The 21418-nt window shown below is 36.9% G+C and overlaps 1 protein-coding gene across 1 annotated transcript; it reads left to right on the top strand.

The window, feature by feature from the left end:
• The first annotated feature begins 438 nt into the window (after positions 1-438).
• On the top strand, positions 439-16088 carry LOC110443273 (regucalcin-like). Its single transcript, XM_021487398.1, has 5 exons — positions 439-455; positions 8935-9117; positions 14649-14867; positions 15365-15511; positions 15861-16088. The coding sequence occupies exons 2-5, from the start codon at positions 8988-8990 to the stop codon at positions 16082-16084; spliced, it is 720 nt and encodes a 239-aa protein (XP_021343073.1). The 5' UTR covers positions 439-455; positions 8935-8987; the 3' UTR covers positions 16085-16088.
• Positions 16089-21418: the final 5330 nt, after the last annotated feature.

The following is a 21418-nucleotide window of genomic DNA, read 5'->3' as shown; positions in this document are numbered from 1 at the left end:
GCAAAGCCTCGGTTTTACCAAATTTGAAAACTCCTCGGGTGGAATTCCCCTATTCTACATCACACGACATGAAAGAGTCTTATAATCTTACACAATGAGGTTTGTTGGCAAAAACACACATTATCGCTTTCCAAGATTACACATGGACAATATCTTAAGTATACCTTATAAATGGACAATATCTTAAGTATATCTTACACATGGACAATATCTAAAATATCTTACACATTTATATTTTCCCACGATATCCATGGATAGATTATGCAATATCATGGGTTAGGTGTTTTGTAATATATACAATGTACATATATATACACTGTATATATATATCATCTCTTATTTCTAATCGCACGCTGTCCTTTATCTTTATAAACAGAAGCTGATAACACAATTCACGTATGCCGTGTTTGTGTATAGGACTCATCTGTAGGATGATAAAGCGATAGAGACATCAGGTGAGTATTATTGTAGGTATGCAAAGACAGTAAACCAGCATTTTACCACTGCTGTTTATTCATTCACAGGTGAGTTACCAGATTTTGCCACATTTATTAGGTTTTCCGCCTTCTACGATACACACGCACGGGTTTACAGCAGATCGATTCTTGATTTCATCTATATGTCCCCTAAATTGAAGACACGGGATAAACCATCTCCGAATCTGAACCGGTAATATGCCTACTCCAAACACGATTTCTCATCCGGGCGAGAAATCGTGTTGTGAACGCAGCAATTTTAGCACAATTTCTTATCCGGGTGAGAAATTGTGTCGGGTGAGAAATCGTGCCAACACTAGTCGCCTCTTACGATCATGCAGCGGGATACACCAGGCCTATTATTTCCTCGAACACGTACGGGTCAATAAAATAGATAAATACGCGTGAATTCGTTAATTGTTGAGCAGAACAAGCAAGCCTAAAAAAGCCCGCTTTTAATTTATAAATGACATTGTCCTTCGATGTATGTTATTGTAGTTTACTTGGGGGCTTTTCAGCTGCACACAAGCACATACGAGAGGTATAATGTACAGCTTTAATTTGGGAGGTATACAACACATATAATGTGGTGTATTCAGCTCCCATGTTAAATTACAGACTCTATACCTATAATAAGGTACCTATACAATTTAGGTATCACATTATAGATCGAGGATTTTCCACATAAGGAATCATAATGAGGATTCGGTATCAGTTTGACCACGGATCTTATGGTCCGAATCCATGGTTTCAGGAGACGTCCTACATAAGATCTATATACAATAGAGCTAGATATCATACAGACTCGAGGTTTTTCCAGGTTCATATCCCAGATGATATCCATATAAGTAAGTGGCATCATGATGCACAGCTGCGCATGGTCCATCTACAAGGTTGAGGATTGTCGGGAACTTTCTCTAATAAGCTCGGCTGACATAACACAGAACCGTTTACGGTAAAGTGATGAGCGAAAACACAGCTACGCCACCTACCTATATTTATCTCGATATAACCAGAAATAGGTTCAGTTCAGAAAACGTTTCACCATTTTGAATAAGAGATCTTAAAGATATGTCTTAAAGATATGATTTAAAGATAAGTCTTAAAGATATGTCTTAAAGATAAGTCTTAAAGATATGTCTTAAAGATATGTCTTAAAGATATTTCAAAGTGAACGTTAAGACCTCGGGTGACATTTTTGTAATAGCCTGGAATGTCACCGATACACTGTCGACAAACTTATCAACATTAATATATTTAAATACTTAGACGCATTACAGAAAAGAGAAGGTTATTGTGCTGCAACCTCGTTATTTACTTGACTTGATACACTGAAATGGCCACGCCATAAATAAACAATAACTATATAAATACACAAACAACTCGTACCAACTTCTCTGGAAAGTGGTTACCTGATGCAGGTACCGGATTTAAACATTATTTCTATGTTATTATAGTAGATAAATACTATGGCATGTAAACAGAAAGTTATTTATTATGATTCTTTTTTTTCTTTTTTTTTTTGGTTTGTTATCACACGTACATTACATAAGTTCAATACATTTGTCCAATTTATTACAAGTTATATTGTGTTAATATTCACAGACATTTAAGGGCGTGTCACACAACCGATGTACAACGCCGGGACTAAACCGGAGAAAAAAAATTAACATCGGCAGAGCTCCGGCGAGAAAGCACTTGAAAAATTGACCATAGCAATACCGAGTAGTACCGGCGTTACCGTTGTTCTACCGTTTTACTGCCACTGTAAAGCCGATGTGCTACCGAATACCACTTTTCTGTCAGCTTAGTGTTACCGATACGCCGCCGATGTTATACCGAGGCATAAGTACTACCGTATTCGGTAGTACTGCGGTATCACATTGTTATCAGTACGGTACACATTGAGGCTACGGTCGGAGAGCCGCCGATCCATTACGGGGCGCTTCCGGTGCTCTAACGACATAAACGAAGCAGTACTGGAGTACCGCCGCTGTACTACCGTTGTAGTCCCGTTGCTCGCTCCGGGAGCGTAACTGCGGACATTTTTGAGCATGTTCAAAAATTACTACCGGCGCCTGCCGTTGCTTGATTTTTCGCCGATGTTCTGAGGATGCCCTGACGATTTACTTCCGTTCTTAGCAAAGTGATAGCGTTGCACTGCCGTACTCGTACCGATCCCCGGAAATCGTCAAACAAGTGCAGCGGTATAGCTCCGGCGACCCAAATCGGGTAGGTGTGACAGGCCCTAGGTGGTAATTATGTTATAGCTACGGTCTCAACACATGTATGTTTCTGTAAGAATAGGTAAGAGTAGTTATGTAAACTCAGTAGGAAACAAGTGTGTAATTCATATAAATCTTGTCGTTTGGCAATTATAAACGGACGACATACAGGTGACAATAAAGGCAGTTTGTGACGTCATGCACTTGAGTAAACTTGACACAGAACACACCCGAGAGATATATGCAGACCTGCGATTTACATGGAAACCAGGGCAAAGGAAGCCTAGGATCTCCTGCTCTCTCTTTACCTACTGAACCAAGTGAATGTTCCATGTCAGTACATAACTACGACGTCATCCGAGGATAATAGGAAGATCCACATCTTTTTCGACGCTTCACAGGAAACCATAGCTGTCGTAGCGTACATGAGAGTCCGCAGAGAAAAGGTCAGTCATGTCGGTTTCATATTGGGCAAAGCCAAAGTTGCGCCAAAAGCATGGGTACACCGTGCCCAGATTAGAGCTATGTGCCGCGGTGCTGGCCATTCAGATAGGACAACCCTTACAGGAGGAATTGCATGTCCTCTCAAGTACACTGATAGCAAGGTGGTCCAGGGCTATCTGAACATGTGTCAAACAGAGTTGACAAAATTCTTGCGTTCTGTGAATCTGATCAATGGTCTGATGTTACGACACATCTGCGTTTATCAGCCATATTGCAGAGAGCTTTTCATCGTCTGAAACAAAATGTCGAGGATGGCATCACTGTATATCACAACTGAGTGTTGAAGCCGGACAACGTGCAAATAATCTCATCATTAAGGAGGTACAAAAATAATTCTATCAGACCGAGATAAACTGTTTGAGAGTAGGAAAGACTTTGACAAAGAACAGAACCATTCTGAGTTTCTCCCCTGTCTTTGACAATACTGGTTTGCTACGCGTTGGCGGCCGTTAAAGCAGGGCGTAGTTGTCTGTTTCTCAATATTGATATTGATACCTGGTAAGGCGTACGTTGCCAGACTCATCGTTCTCGATTGCCATGAAAGAGTTCGTCATCAAGGTCGCCACTTCACGGAGGGCTCCGTCAGAGAATCTGGTTACTGGATCACAGGAGGAAAGCGTTTGATTTTGCATGTAAGAAACTACGTTGACAAATGTGTCAGCAAAGGATGGCTGATCTACCCGATTTTCGTTTAACACCTGCTTCACCATTTACCTATGTCGGGGATGATGTGTTCGGCCCCTGGAGTATCATAACTAGGAAGACGTGGGGAGGTTCGGCTTATTCTAAGCGTTGGACAGTGATATTTACCTGTTTAACTACACGGGCAATTCATCTAGAGCTTATCGAGGATATGAGTTCGTCTTCATTTATTAACGCTTTGGAAAGGTTTCAGTCAGTACGAGGGAAGGTCACAGAATTCAGGTCTGATAGGGGCACACATTTCGTACGGGCAACGAGTGAACTCAATATCGACACTAGATGATTCTGTACTCTTCTGGAACAGTATAGAAGTTTAATCCACCATTTCATCTCATATGGGTGGATGTTGGAAAAGGATGATAGGTGCGGTCAGAAAGGTGTTAAACTCTAATCTTTTGGATGAAAGGGGGTGGGATCTTACGCACGAAGTACTATCTATGTTCATGTGTGAGGTGATGGCAATAGTTAACGCCAGACCTCTATCGTTCATCTCGTCGGATCCCGAGAGTCACCATTCATCTTTACCCCGTCAATCCTTCTTACACCGAAAACTGGAGATTCTGCGGATGTGTTTGTACATTCAGATGTAAAAGAGATGTACAAGTCTCGATGGAAACACGTGCAAGTTTTGTCCGACCGTTTCTGGAAGCGTTGGCGCGAGGAATTCCTACCGACCGTTCAGCGACGTCGAAAGTGGCATCAAGAAATGCCCAACGTAAAGGAAGGTAGCATTGGCATGCTGCAAGACACGGGACTTGTGCGGAACGACTTGTCGCTGGGAGTCGTGTCTAACGTGTTTCCTAGTGACGATGACTTAGTTAGGGAAGTAGAAGTTAGGGTCAGTCGTGAAGGTAGACAAGCAACCTGCATTCGCCCAGTTGTGGATCGAATTTGTTCTTGTGATAACATTATAATTTTCAATTTAGTTGTATTACTAGCTATAGGTAGAAGCTAAATGGTAGTGATATTAAGGTGTTAATATCAGACGGGGAGTGTGCTGCCTTAGGTGTGTGCATCCTTATTGTTCACAGTCAGTTTGGCAAATTAGAGTTACGCCCCTCTATTATAGAAAACGTTTATGAAAGGATGGTATGTTGGTGTACCTCGTAGTCGCGGATCTTATCTGGTTTTCGCCTATCATGGCCATTGTTGCCCCAGACAATGTAAGTCTGGTGTTTTATTGAATTGATCATGACAACAATGTTAGGTTTCTATTGTTTTAAGGTAGAGAGAGTTTTTTTTATTTTCGCCTTTGTGTTGATACCGGTATTTCTATTTTCTACTGATTTCAGTGCTACACATCTAGTCCATACAGAGACATGCAACGTCTCTGAGACCTACAGTATGTCTAGGGTCTATATCAATAACCCACTTAATTGGTTTTGTTGTGGTATTAAGTAGAAATACAGGTCAAAGGTATGAATAATTAGTAAGGAATTAATCATGTAAATTAATTTCATCGTGTTTTAATTGTTGCTATTTTTGGCTGATTAGGCATTTGTATTTCAGTCTTTACTTGATTCGTCAGCAATAAAGACAACTCGTCGCTGTACATCTATTTTAATAGTGCTAAGAGTGCTTGACCCCTCTAGATCTGTGTCTACCAGGTACTACCGGAAAAGACGATTCCGTCGGGGTACATATCTAAACTCGACGGGGAACAGCATTACATTGCAGTTGAAGCATGACTTGGGTAGATATTATTTCAAGCTTTATGAAAAAGTGTATAAACCCTTGGAAATATAATATGTCTACGGAACCCAGCGATATTTAAGGATTGGTTGTCATCCTTTTGACGTTTATTGGCATGTAAACTACATCGGGCTTACGTTATCTTGAATGATGCGCGTTAGCGCACCATGTTAAATATATCGCAAGCCCGATGTAGATTACACGCCAATAAACGTCAAAAATATGACAAACAATCCTTATATTTATATTCCAAACCAACAATATTAGTTGTGCAATGTTGCGAGTATTGTTAATTAATGTTTAAAAACTCTTATACACACCGACTGGGTCAGCGGTAAATTGTTCGGAACAGCCGGGTCGTTTCGCATTCCACAGTCGTTGTCAAGGGCAACCAGGCCGACAAAAACAACAAACAAGAAAATTCCCCAGTAAATTTAATAATTTTTTTTTTTTTTTTATTTAAATGCATATATGTCAATTACCAATTTGTATACTAACATGTGACCATTTTAATATATGTTGTGGTCATTTAGCGATTTAACTGTCATACAATAACATTTTAAGACACAACACAGCGGAACATCGCCACTTGGCGGTAATTAGGTCAGAGATCAGCTGGCGGAGGCGGCCATCATTGAAAGTTTTGAGTCGGCTGGCACAAGTTTTCAATGTTTACCGAAGGGAAATGAACATCCATGAAAGGTAGAATTACTCAAGAAACCTGACGTGAATGAAGACGAATTAGACTGATATGCAGGAGATGGAGTAGACATCACTACCCTGACCTAATCCCCGTTGTAGTTCATTGGTAAATATGTTACAATGGGACCAGTAGAGTTATCTAGGCACTATGCAGTGCAAATGTAAATATTTAAGTATATACAACTCCGTAATCAGTCAGGTTCAAAAACCTGCCGTTTTCAACTGATGCTACACCTCTACAACTCTCGGCCACCCTATCATCAAATGACGAATGCGACACTTTGTTTGTCAAAATATATCCAATAAATTAAGGTGATCTCTGACAAAGGTTTGTTATAAAACATGGACTGTTACCGTATACGTTAGAAAGCTGTGATTATTTTTTCTGCGCAAACTCTGTTTGCAAATATAGGGAATGCTTAATCTGGCTGACTGATTCGTTTTCGTCTAAAAAGCTTAGAGGAAAAATCAATATTTTGAAAATGGTAGCCAGTCCATATTCTGGTTGTTGGAATGAGAGAAAAATACTCTTTCATGACCAAAGATGTGGGATAGGGAAATAAAAGGCCTGGGGTTTTACCAAATTTGAATCAGGTCTCATATGTAATGACGACAGTATGACCCAATATGAGCACTGTATCTGAACAAACAAACGTTCGGTGGATACGTATTATATTTAAATAGATACATTTATATATAGGCAAAGAACAAACAAACGTTCGGTGGATACGTATTATATTCAAATAGATACATATATATATAGGCATAGAACAAACAAACGTTCGGTGGATACGTATTATATTTAAATAGATACATATATATATAGGCAAAGAACAAACAAACGTTCGGTGGATACGTATTATATTTAAATAGATACATATATATATAGGCAAAGAACAAACAAACGTTCGGTGGATACGTATTATATTTAAATAGATACATATATATATAGGCAAAGAACAAACAAACGTTCGGTGGATACGTATTATATTTAAATAGATACATATATATATAGGCAAAGACGATATAACGACATTGCAGGCAAAGAAATTTCGCAACTTTTTCATAGAAAGTCTGTATGAAACTACAACTTCAAATACATTAAAAAAAGCACAGTAATAACAGATATCATTTATGAAATATGCTTATTTTATCGCATGTCCCCACGCTTAGCTTTTAACCGAAGGCTCACTATTGAAAAAAATCATCTTAAAGACGTGGGGTCAAATGAATTAAAAGAAAAAAATGTGAATAAATGAAGTAAGAAAAAATCAAAGCAGTAGTTGTTCGTTATAAAATAGCCAATTATCTATTGCAGGTGAAATATTATAATGAAGGTATCTGTGGCGATACCTCACGTGACCAGTCAGCTCGGGGAGGGGCCCCACTGGGAGGCGGACACACAAACACTGTTGTTTGTGGACAGCTTGGAGCAAAAGATTTTCAGATGGAATACTATTACAAAGGGTCTCGCCTACGTCCAGCTAGGTACAGTAAGCTTCACCTTTGCAATATAATACATACAACTTTACCTTTACACCTTCAAACAAGATATATGGGGTGGTCGGGTGGCGGCGTAGTGGAAAGCGCACTTGCCTTTTGCCAAGGCGGCCGGGTTTTGATTCCCCAATCGGACGTGAAATGGTATGGGGTCACCTGCCCGACAATTTGGGTTTTCTCCGGGTGCTCCGGTTTAATCCCACAGTAAGACCCACTCGCGCGCTTACATCTGGGCCAACAAGAGTGATCAGTATAAGTTGTAAAAACATGTTTCATAATTGTAGTAAAACAAATAAAGTTTATCTGCATATAATATGATACATTCAATTTAACACACAACACTGCCAGGAACCAAATGAAAGTGTACATTGCAAACTAATAAACATATAATACATTTACACTGCACACTATTTCACAAAAAATACATGTACATTTCAAACTTCTTAAATGATCGAACTTTCTGCGGTTACTTTCACTGACCTCTGCACCCCTGGAATATGTCATACCAAAATCGAAGGCACGCGGTAAGCTATTTTTTAAATGATAAATATTCAGATGACCAAAATCAAACCAGTCGCTTTGGTGTCACCTAGACTTTAAGATTACAGAGGTTTAGCACCCAACGCCAGTCAATTCTAATGTCACAGTCCCGCCCGATTTATTTTCCTGTGTACATCAAAGTATCAAACAAGTCTATTTCTATCATCCACAAGGTAACACGGTCAACGCCTTCGATTTCGTCGTGACATATTCTAGGGGTGCAGAGCGCGTAAGAGAGTAACATCCGTGGAAATTCTGGGATATATATAACACACATAGATTAAGCTATATTACATCCAGAGACATGTTTTATATTGAAAGCTCCACACAATCCTACAGTTAAAATCTTCTTTACAAGAGTGCGTTGCTTGTGCTAAGGTAACTTTAGATGGTATGCAATTACCACTATGAAAAATATGCAACCGCACGCAAGACGACTCTATTCAACGTACATCCGCTATGGTTTCGCACGTGGGAAGAGTACATTTAATGCACGTGCTAATGGAATGGAATAGCAAGTTTTATAATCGATCAACTACCAGCAATTCAATCTATCACGTAACTAACCTAGATCGTTCTGGTTTTGCATGAAGATCAGACGGTGGGGTCAGTGGTACCATGTCGAGGTGGAGGCTACCTAGTAGGGATGGGCAGGGCCATTTCACATCTGGAATGGAACACTGGAGTCACCACCAAACTACACGAGGTCGACTCGGTGGGATTTGACGACCGATTCAACGATGGCAAATGTGACCCTGCTGGGAGGTTCTGGACGGGTAAGTCATCCACCGCGGCCTAGTGAAACACACTAGACAGCCTTAGATAGGCTAATTGATGTTTTTCACTTTTAGTTCGCTTTACTGTTAAGGACAAGGGAAGTAACTCGTACTGGCAAATATCCACAATTATATTGGGATGCAACACACATGCGGAGCCAGTTTGTTTACAGAAAAAATATCAGACACAAGTTTAAGTGGCAGCTATTAGTTCTGATATTTATCACAAGCCACCTCCCACCCCTTCCTCCTTTTTATTTAATTTAATAGAAATTTATTGTCCATTTTAAATTGATACAAGTGTACAATATTTCATGTTGGTTTTTTTATGCCGTCATTTATATGTTAAATAAATGAGGCGCAAGTTGATCCCCAATTTTGTATAAATGGGTTCTAATTATTATTTTTCATCTTATGTAACAGAAGTACAACAGGTAATAAGTTTCACTTTCAATCCTTGGTTATCTGTTATTTCTAACCTTAATACAACAGAGCACATCCTTGTATGTTTTGATGCAGAGCTAAAGGTATTGTATGTAACGCTGCCAGGTGTATTACAGTAGGAGGTTCTGGACAGGTAAGCTACGCAGCGACGCAATGTCTAACAAGTAAGACGGTTTTAACAGGTTAATTACGCAACGACATCGTGTTGGACACAGTATATGGTTCTGGACAAGTAAGTTGCGCAACGACGCCGCGTGTAACACTGTAGGAGGTTCTTGAAAGGTAAGTTCCGCAACGACGCCACGTGTAGAACAGTATGAGGCTCTTCACAGGTAAGTTAAGCAACGACGCCGGCCGCGTGTAACATAGTAGGAGGCTCATTACGGGTAAGTGACACAACGCCGTCATGTATAACCTATATAGTAGGAGACTCATCACGGGTAAGTGACACAACGCCGTCATGTATAACCTATATAGTAGGAGGCTCATCACGGGTAAGTTACGCAACGCCGTCATGTATAACCTTTATAGTAGGAGGCTCATCACGGGTAAGTGACAAAACGTCGTCATGTATAACCTATATAGTAGGAGGCTCATCACGGGTAAGTTACGCAACGCCGTCATGTGGATACAGTAGTACATGTAAAAATATTTTAAAATTTCAATTAAAGACTTCTTACAATTTTCAGCTGACTCGGTAAATTATTTACTTAAATATAAAATGAAAGACTTCAAAATTATTCTGATGAATATAACATCATATATATGTGAAAATCTAGCAGGCTTCCGAAAAATATATTCTAATTTGGACAATATTTTTGTACTACATTCATTAATTTCTCTCACAAATGAGATGAGAAATTAGTTATATTGTATTTTTATTTACTTCGAAAAAGCGTTTGATAAGTTGGGGCGAAATGGTCTCTGGAACAAACTATTAATAAATCATATAAATGGGAAAATGTACACTATTATACACAATATGTATCGAGGAGTATAATCTAAAATTGTATTGAATGGTCAAGAATCAAACTATTTCCCTTGTGATATCGGATTGAGACAATGGGAAAATTTATCTCCCTTTTCTTTTCAGCCTATATTTAAATGACGTGGAAGATTTTATGATACAACATGATATCAAGGGTGTTGAATGCATCAATAGTCGATTTGAAACAGACCTTCACATATATATTAAACTTTTCATCCTCCTATATGCAGATGATACAATCTTATTTTCTGATAGTTTGAATGATTTACGAAATCAGCTTAATAGTTTTAGCGACTACTGTAACATTTGGAAATTGAAAGTTAATAGAAGTTAAACAAAATGTACGGTTTTTAGCAAAGGTCGGCATGTTAATAGAAAAGTTTTTGCTTTTAATGATGTAGACATAGAATGTGTAGACGAATATATGTACCTGGGAACAGTGTTCTCGCGCACATGTTCTTTAAATGATGCCAAAAACCATAATATTTAACAAGCCACAATAGCTACATTGTATGTATGATGTTTTAAAGAAAGGTAGAAAACTGAATTTATCTATCAAATGTATTTATGATGTTTTTAATAAAATAACAAACCCTATTTTGCTGTATGGACGTGAAGCCTGGGATTACACAAACACTCAGATTTTGGAACGTTTTCATTTAAAATTCTATAAATTGATATTAGGTTTGAAAAAAAGTACATCAAACGGCACATGTCCCCTTTTAATTGAAATAAAAACTAGAATGATAATTATTGGTTAATAATGCTACAGTCTAAAAAGAGTAAATTGAATATTGTTTTGTATCATATGTTATATCATGTTTAAAATAATGAAAACAAATTAATTCCCTACTTGAAATTCATACAAAGTTTTTTAAATAAATGTGGATTAATATTTATATGGAATTCCCAGGTTTTTGAACATAGTAACAAACCCGCTAGGGCTAAAACTTATTACGCAGTAAATATTCAATGACCAGTTTTTACAAGTGTTACAGAACATATGCATATAATTGTAATTTTGAAAATTATCTAGAATTGTAGACTGGAAATGAACGAATTGTATTGTGTAAATTTAGAACTAGTAATCATAAGTTTATAGTGAAAACTGGAAGATGGAATAATGTTGATTACCAAACCAGAATATGCACATATTCCGATACCCAAGACGTTGGTGACGAATGTAACTACTTGTTAAAACATCCCTTTCTGTCTACAAAAAGGAAGTTATATTTATATAAATACTACTATGTAATGCCAAATATTGTTAAGTTCTCAGAACTAATGAATACAAATAATGTTAAAATATTAAGAAATTTATGCAAATTTGTCAAAATTTTATTTTAAAAAATATCATGATTTGTCCTCCATGTATATTACATTTGATATTGTATACTGTTGTAATTATGTTTCCTCTGTACATTTATAATTTTGTAAAGAGTAATAAAGTTGAAAAGGCACAGGAAAAGCGATGTCACGTATAATGATTTTGCCTTACTGTTAATTTCATGGATGTATAATAATTGAGTAAGATTTTTGCTTGCAGCTGTTTGTTTCTTGGGTCTTTGAGGACCTTAGACAAAGGACGAATTATTTACAGCATCTGTTTTCCTCAGATAAATGTTTATGTAATTAATTTTAGCAGAAAAATACATACATGCCATTCATTGTAGAAGAATATAATAGTAAAATCCTCAATATAGAGTCTTCTTTGCAATATTTTATTATAGATATATACAGATAATGGAATGATCCAGCATACAAATCAAAGGAATACCATTGAGACAAATACATTTTTCATTTGAATTGATGCAATTGAAGGTTGTGAACATATCCGAATCAGGAAAAATCAACAAAATTGTAACAATAAAAATTCAAGCGGTCAAATATATTGCTGATCTTTTGATATTTCGGTTGATATCTACACACATTCGTCAATACATCGAAGTAGAAAAAAAACAATCACACAATTCCAGATTATTTTAAAATGTGCTATGGGGAGACTTTAAAAATTGACTCCTTGGAATATAAAACACGGGTCAGTCTTTAACTTTGGGAATGGAACTCGGTAGCCGTGGACAATTCTTTATTTTGACATATCCGTTGAACATGGACCCCGTTGAAAAGTAACCCGAATCTGAGAGCGTGTTTTACACACACGTGAGTACGTTTGCTATGAACTACTGCTAACATTGTTTTTACGGTGGTACGTTTCATCATGTGCATGAAAAGGTCGTTTAAAACCCAAATATCTACATGATTCACTGCTTAACGGCTTTAAGATATGGACATTGTTGCTTTATGTAACTCAGCCACCATTCAGTTGCACAAATCTAGAAGGTTACATGTTGAATATGACTATATTAGCCTCCATCATGTTCTTAGCAAGCACTTTTGAGTATTTTATATGGAAATATGTCATAATGTCTGCTTTCAACGTTGAATATGGAACTGTGGCAATTTAGAAAATAGACTGTTTAGAGCTCCATCTTTTACTTTGAATAGTAAAACGAAACCATTACACAAAATAAACAATAATATATTATCGAGTGAGTTCAAACGTTGACTCACTAGGGAAGTTCTTCAAGTGATCAAGGAATAGGAATTGTTTTAACGCTCTAGGGTCATTTTTAAGGTTTGGTGTTTAACTTGAGCAGTCATAAAAATAAACATGAACATGTTTAAGGACAATTTTCAACGTTGAAGATGGAAACGGAACAGTTCTTAAGTTCATCATTGAAAGGTTTCATAATGGTCAAAGATCTAATTTCAACAAAAAACCGGGCCCATTCAAAAAAATAAGAATGTTTTTTCACTTTCTGCTCTCGTTTTTCTTTTTCCACCCGTTTTGTTTGTTTGTTGTTGTTGTTGTTGTTGTTGTTGTTTTCTGTGGGTTATTTTCTTAATTGTCGGCAGTACTTTTAAGAGTTGTGTCACTTACGAATGTTTACATGTAAGTTCACAACAATTTCACTGATAGATATCCTTGTATATCTTAACACTTCGACTTTTTTGAAGTATTTTGAACTATTATCGTTTAAGTTTCATGTTTGGGAAGGTAATAGTCTAAAATAGTTTCACCCAAAGTGCTCGAATCAACCAAAAGCACTATTGTTGCAGCCAATGCTGACAGACTCTAAACACATACATGTACATTGTATGCAAAATACGATTTCAACATCGTCAACGGTTATAATTAACTCGGCGTTAATGGATCATCATTTTTACAGCCAAATTTAAGTATTAAAAGTCTTATGATTTCTGAGAAGATGTCCAATCTTAGAAGAAACATCTTTACAAAAGTAACTTATTAATTTTGACCAATACCAAAAATTCAAAAGAAGTAGCATAAGTAATAATAATACATGATCATTTTCAACGTTTAAGGGGAAAAGCGTTTTTTCCAGACGCTACATAATTTGACTTCGACTTTTGAGGTATATTGTTTGTTGTTTAAAGTAATGTTTCGGAAAAATATTTACACGTGCATACCATGTAAATACTCTATAAATTCGGTTGTAGCATGTTTTATCAAACAACAAGGCCACCGTACAAAAAACATTTCAAAATTATGTTAAACGCATGTTAATTCAATAGAAATATACATAGAAGCGGTATTGGCAGATATCCATGGTTCACTATGTCCAAATATAGTCTTCCCAATGCAGTAACTGACCAATATGACAAAAGATCACACCTACTGTCTTTCATCACAACTACGGCTGATGTATAGTCATACACAAACATAACTTAAGCGTATTAGAGTTATCAATGGTCTATTACTCAATAACTATCCATTCGTTTAACCCCACAACTGTTAATTGTATTAATAAACGAACTGTATTTCCATCACGTTATTGGCCCGTTACGGTATGACGCTTAACCTTCCGGAACACATGGCCATTTTATATCTGTACATTTCTAAGTCTCCATGTTATTTGTTTACTTTGTTCCTATTTTTTTTTTTTTTTAATTTAGAATTGTAATTACAGTTTTGATGACATGCTTGTATCCCCTGATTGCTTTATGTTTTTAATAAATATTGAAATTACTTGAATACTTCAAAATGAAATGTCGTTTGGTTTGGTTTATTGTTTAGGTACTATGGGTGGCCAAATCGACAACATGCCAACTTATGAGAAAAACGTTGGCAGTCTGTACTGCCTGGACACAAACGGGACATTGGTCAAGCATTTTAACAAGATCACAGTATCAAACGGACTAGCGTGGTCGCCCGACAAACAAGTTATGTTTTATATCGACACGCCGACAAGGAAAGTGGAGGCATTCACGTATCACGTCACATCCGGGAAAATAAGTAAGTTGTGCTCTCATTCATAAAAACGTAGGCATACTACACTTTTCTTCAGCAACAAATTATTTATCAGACAAGCATATCTTTGTTATTTTGATACGTTTGTCTATATAAAAGGATATATATATAGACCCGCAATTTTCAAAATCAAATAAAATGCAGATGCAGCAAATTTCTATAGTCAATCACCTTTTGAAATTGAGGGCGAGAAAGATGCTGTCTTCACAGTATTCTTCAGGTAATAGAACAGTTCCCGCGTACAACAGACACCCTGAGATACAACAAACTCATTGGAAGAACGAAATGGGAACTGTATAACATATTTCCTAATTCTGATTTATCTGGTGAATATCATAAACAGTAATATCGTGGTTTTACCTGACAAGAATCTACACAATAGTTGTTTTACCTGGCAGGCTTCTACATAACAGTGGTTTTACTTGTCAGACTTCTTTATAATCTTGGTTTTACCTGGCAGACGGTAATATCATTCATTGCAGGCAATAGACGGGATGCAATCGACTTCCGCTCATTTCCGGAAGAGAGCATGATGGGTTGGCCGGATGGTATGACCATTGACACAGACGGACACCTATGGGTCGCCTGCTACGGAGCCGGAAAGGTCATCTGTTTTGATCCCGTCACAGGTAAGAGTATTGCTACTATCTGTCTGTTATTCCCCGATTACATTTCAAAACAGAAAATTTATTTTCTGTGATATTTTGTTAATTTTTAAAGAAAAAAATATTTTCATCTGAATGTTTTATACTTGCCATGTCTTATGAGTCAATGAATCAAAATGTTTAGAAAAGCTTCGATTTCAAACGTAGGTTACGGTTTGGACTTACTTATGTGTATCTAAAGAGAGCTAAATTTCACTATCCGTAATATATGTACCAACAAATTTGTGTAATATTATTCCGATTTTGACGATGGTAAAATCTATCACCTGTCGTCGATGAATGAAACTGAAGTGTTTTCATGGCGTTCTAACAGGTAAAGCACTGAAAGAAGTAATCATCCCTGCGCCAAGAACGACTTCCTGTTGTTTCGGCGGGAAAAATTTGGACGAGCTTTATGTCACAACTGGGCCAAATGGTGCTTTTGACCAGGAATTAAGATATTTTCCATTATGTGGGTCAGTATTCAAAGTCACAGGACTCGGAGTAAAAGGTGTTCCTGCAAACATCTATGAGAGGGATGTCGACAGTCGACTATAAACTGGAAATGGATCGGTTAGATACCGCAATAAACATGCTTCGTGCTACATAAAGTTGTGAAACAATGATATTCTAATTATTTCAAAAGGAACAATAGCATACCGCACCCTTCTAAACGTTTTCCGGCATCGCATCACTTTTTCTCACGTTATTCCTGCTGAAGGTTGAGGTTATTCGAATAGTGATATTCTATGAGGGCTTCCACTTAGAGCTTTTTAATGTTCTCTCAATTGTAAAGGGTTGCCCAGAACAGTGAAGAAGCCGCTTATATTTGACATATACCGCCAAAAGCATGCTACGATTTCCGTTATTAAGCCCTATTGATATCAATACTGTATCATTGTTGCCGGAGGTGTATTATACCACAATAAACTAACATTCAGTAAACGCCTTGTAATTACCGGCTTTAAAGTACGTCTCGTTCGGCATCAGGTGTTGTCCGATATCACGCGTCGAATGGACACAAGTACATATGTATCTTAATTAAATATCGCACAAGCCGCTGGACATCTGATAGGGGACGGCGTTATGTTTCATGTCGACTTATTATAGAAAACATCATAATAAGAATTAGACGTTGAGCTGACCATATCCCCTACTGCCTTGCTACATATCCAATTTTGATAACCTTTTATTCTATATCTTGTCGGCATAATTACAGATGTATCCAAGGCCGATAATTTCATAAAGCTGAATGTCTAAAATATTGCAATTATCTATAAAATTTCCAGTGTTGTTCATACAAAAATAAACCACACTTTCCATACTAAATCACAATGAAAACATTGATGTTCAACAAGGGAGATGGTTATGACGTCCTACGGTGTTGCCTTGATAAATAACATCGTTTTGTTGTACATATAGATTTAATGGATGTTTTTAAACATAGATACCGGCCTTGATGTTAAAACTCTTCAAGAGGAAAGGTACTGTACGAGTACATATTTTAGCGGACACAAAATTTCGCATCTGTTATTAATTTAACAGATTAGCACAAAGATGAATTGGCACACTAACAATTGATGCAATAGAAAACTATACACAGGCACTTTAATTAGCGCCATAATGAATAAGCGCAATGTTTTAAGCGCGAAACGTGCTAAAATTGAGAAAATCGCTACGTTATACACTAACAGTAAATAAAAGCACGTCCTGACTTTTTCGGTAAGAAAAGGTTTGTTTCAACAAACTACATCTAAATGTTAATTTCTTACGATGGTCACACAGTCTCTAAGGCCGGAAGAAAAACGTCGAAAGTGTAGATATTGGTAAAGATATGTTAACATATTCGTGTTTACATGTTGTTTGAAAAATCAAATATCAAACTCGTCCCAGCATGTGGAGTAAATAGAAGCCTGCCTTCTTCCTAGCCTCTTAGGTACGCAGCTAGTAGAGGGCAGGCACTGTTTATTGAATTAAAATTAGAAATTCTAATAATCTGCTAAGAGTGTCCTTATTTCCGGTTACTTCTGCTTGTCAGATTCTATATAGACCGTGGACACGTGGTTTTGACATGTACCGGAAGCCCACGTCAGTGACAGTTATGTTAACTTGTGCTTGATTGGTTGATTGATAATCAAGAGTGAATAATTCTGTTTAAGGGAGCTCCATTATGTTTTGTCTCATCATTATTTTTTATGCATTTTTACTCAAGAGGTGAGCATACAATCTCACAAGCCAATTTAGATTTGGGGTCAGTGCCTTTTAGTTTTGTTTGCATACAATGAACTGTAGATAAGCGGATAATAGGGCAGCATACACTATCTATATATGTCACCATTCCTGTTTTTGAAATGTTCATTCATAGTTCAGCTATGTTTTGTTACTTAATCGTTAAAATCCTATCCTGTTAAATTCTCAAGTTTGTCTTAGAGTAATGACAATTCTGTCGGCAGTAAAGTAAAATAGAAAATATACGTTACTGAGATAGCTACCGTCGACTATATAACACTGCCTTTCCTCGCGTCGTTCATGTTTCCTTCAAACCAGGGACAGATATTTGACCCTCACATTAATCAGTAATTAGAACAGGTATTGTCCACCAATCAACAAGTCTGTCCAAACGTCAATTTTCCAAGAATGATTCTACACATTAATGACGATGCTTGTCTATATCAGGGAAGATGTGAATGGGTTTAAATAAAGGCACTGTTTCAGTTCGTTAACGTCAATCCATATATGTATATATAAATTACCTACAATTCCTAGCTATTCAACACTAAATCAGTGATTTCGTTTTCTAGGTCCCTTACTGTCTAAACGGAAGACACGGCGTCAGATTGTTTAGAGAAGTGCAAATAAATATAAAGATTTATATAGACCTACTTATAGATATACAAAGAATATATTATGCTCGCCAGAAAAAAGCTAATGCTGCATTAATTCATTTCTGTATTGCATTTCAACCTCTAATCTTTTATGAATTTTATGCATGAAGATTGCACAGACAAAAAAAATATCATGGCGATATTTGAATCCGCTACTTTAACAATCATGCACTTTTGTACATTATACGGAATGTTTTATTAGAACTCATCTTATCAAAACATTTCTTGTAAGATGAACAAAAATCTCAAGCCCAATACACGTGCACTTGACTGTGTGTGGCGTTAAACGGTTTAACAGACAAAGACCAAAGAGAGAGCTCTCAATGACATATCAGAACATCACACAGATTATTTGTCTTTGAAGATTCTACAGGAACTTCCCATTAACACTGTATTACATTACCTCTCGCATCGATCTGGGATCAGCGTCGGACAGGCATTACTGATGTGTCCAACACTTATACATATTATATGTAAGAGGACCTCTGATTGTATTAAGGCCTACCTAGATCTTTGCCTCAGCGCTTCCTGTCTGAAGTGTCATTTTAGTTGTACTATATTACTATACTTAACATTTAATTGAGTGGTGTTGTTTTTTTTTATAATAGAGCATGTGCTAATCAATGGTCGGATTCGATGGAATGAGGTGGTCAAGGGTTCTACAGGATATAGAATCCACTTTGTTTCCTACCGATTTTTGGCGGCTTGGCGATTCCTGTCCGTCTGTCCGTCTGTATGCACTACGTTATTTATTTACTTATGTATCTAAGGATGCTAATCACATGTGATGCTTCAGATGCTGCTTCTGACCTAAATTTCCCCGCTTGACTGACCAGGTTTAGTTGATTGGTTGAGGTCAGGCCCCATCTGCACTATGGTTAAGAAGATTGGTTTAGGTCACTTACCAAGCAACTACTTGTCCTACATCAACGAAACTTGCATGGCGTATGTATCTAAGGATGCTTATCACGTGTGATGCTTTACATGAAATTGTCCTTTAGCAATCCGGCCATATCGCTTTTGGCGGTTTCTTGCTTATATTAAAAAGCAAAACAATATCGCTCAGGTCAGCGTCGACACTCTAAATATAAGAAAAACAGTTCCCTGCTTTGGGTTCAGAACTTGAATGAATCTGTCTGAACCGAACTCAGGAAACAAATGTTCGCAGAACTTTAAACAGCATCAACAGCATACAATCAGAAGAACATTTACCCCTTCTTTGCTCGCTGGTTTATTGAAATAGCACCCAATACTTACGTACAGGTTTTTATGTGCTCGGTATTGACAAAAATGTCGTCTAGCCCTTGTGCTGAATCTCAAAAATCTCATCCTCGGTTTTAAATGAACCAACCACACACTTTTCTGATGGTGTTGAGTCCCACTTAACTCATTTGCTTGGGCTAACAAGAATTCAAGCCATTTTCCTTTTCCTTCATGGAGGAAATAAAGCACTTGGTTTGGCGATGATTGCCCCTGATTGTTCTCTTCCCAATTAGATGTCAATTTGGCGCTATACTCGTCCTAGGCGAGTTATGTCCCTTTAATATCGTGCGGATATCTCATCGCGTGTCAATCAGACGAGATAGTTTGATGACGACATTTCGTGTTTAATGGTTCAAGTACAACAGTTGTCGTCAATCTAGGTCAGATCATGAGATACCACATTCCATAAATGTCTAATTCGTCGACTAACACGTGGGTAATGACATCTTATTACATCTACTGCAATGGCGTTTGTTCTGTCAGCTTTTGATGACTGCAATATATTGCAAGACTTCAATTAAATTGATGTTTCTGTATAATTTAAATTCAGCAATGAACAACGTGGACAGTCTTAGACCACTTTAACATACAAAATGAACCATTCAATGTAAGGTCCCGACTACCAATGTGGTCAATGTAAGGTGATTTTAACCACATGTACATAACACGTGCATGTTTACCTGCAATAGTTAACTCTTTTGATACGGGTTCGTGAATAAAAATTATGTAACGGCAAATTATGATGCTAATTCTTGAAATAATAATATATGACGTACTAGAGGCTTTGTGAAACGAGGAAGAAATGGTAACAATTATTTATACAGGTCTCCACAACTTAGTATGCCATCAACATTCTACAATGCTCACTTCCGGTATACCAAAATACCTTATTACACTATACAGTTTTATTTGTTTGAATGACAAAAACTGTGCAATCAACTGTTGATATTTTCACATACTCCTAGTTTTCCATGTGATACATGTTATAACAAAATCGTAGACTCACCCGTGATGTCTACAGAACGTACTTCCGGTTTTAAAGGTGATATTACATTGTGGCATTGGAAAGAGACGTATTTACCTCTATAGAAGAATATTCACATCACCTTCAACACTGTTCTCCTTTCTTTTTATCATCTATTTCATTTATATATGAAAAACTAGCATCTAAATTGGATTGAAAATAAAACTTTCCTGGATACAGTTTGGCAGTAAACCTAATAAAAGTGAGTCAGCTTGTTATTCAAAGGGGACTCCATTTTTATACATGTTCACAGCTCCAGTTTCGAAAACACTATAGAAAATAGATAGTTATATGGACGAGGAAAAAAGAAATTGTTAGCTGTTTTCTAAATAAACCTGCTAATGTAATGTGAATTTAGAATTTTACGCTTACTTGTCTTCCCCTAACAATAGAAATTTGAAAATAATGGAACTGCCTTGTTATTTTCTGCATTAACGATGAACGTCTGCAAATCAGAATAACAAGACAGTTATTGGAAAAAATCCACATATAAGTTTGTGTTTCCTTGTCCATATTCACATTATTTATGTAACCGCATGTCTTACATAAACGCGATTGGCAAATAAAGACTTTAATAACACCATGTTTCTATTAATATTATTTGCTTTGTTTACTGCCAAACAAAAAGATGTTCACTTTCAGCAATATTGTCCCATTTTAAACAAATAAAACATCATTATATTAAAATACAATCCCTGAACTGACTAATCACTATTCAAA

The sequence above is a fragment of the Mizuhopecten yessoensis genome, unplaced genomic scaffold (genome assembly GCF_002113885.1).
Source record: "Mizuhopecten yessoensis strain PY_sf001 unplaced genomic scaffold, ASM211388v2 scaffold716335, whole genome shotgun sequence".
Lineage (NCBI taxonomy): Eukaryota > Metazoa > Mollusca > Bivalvia > Pectinida > Pectinidae > Mizuhopecten > Mizuhopecten yessoensis.
The sequence above is the reverse complement of the archived record's forward strand: the minus strand, read 5'-3'. Positions and strand labels throughout refer to the sequence as shown.

Excerpts from the sequence above, each read along its gene's own strand:
- LOC110443273 (XM_021487398.1), top strand. The coding sequence starts at position 8,988 with ATGGGCAGGGCCATTTCACATCTGGAATGGAACACTGGAGTCACCACC. Across the intron at positions 14,868-15,364 it reads CGTCACATCCGGGAAAATAA|GCAATAGACGGGATGCAATC; the intron begins GTAAGTTGTGCT and ends CATTCATTGCAG. Across the intron at positions 15,512-15,860 it reads CTGTTTTGATCCCGTCACAG|GTAAAGCACTGAAAGAAGTA; the intron begins GTAAGAGTATTG and ends GCGTTCTAACAG.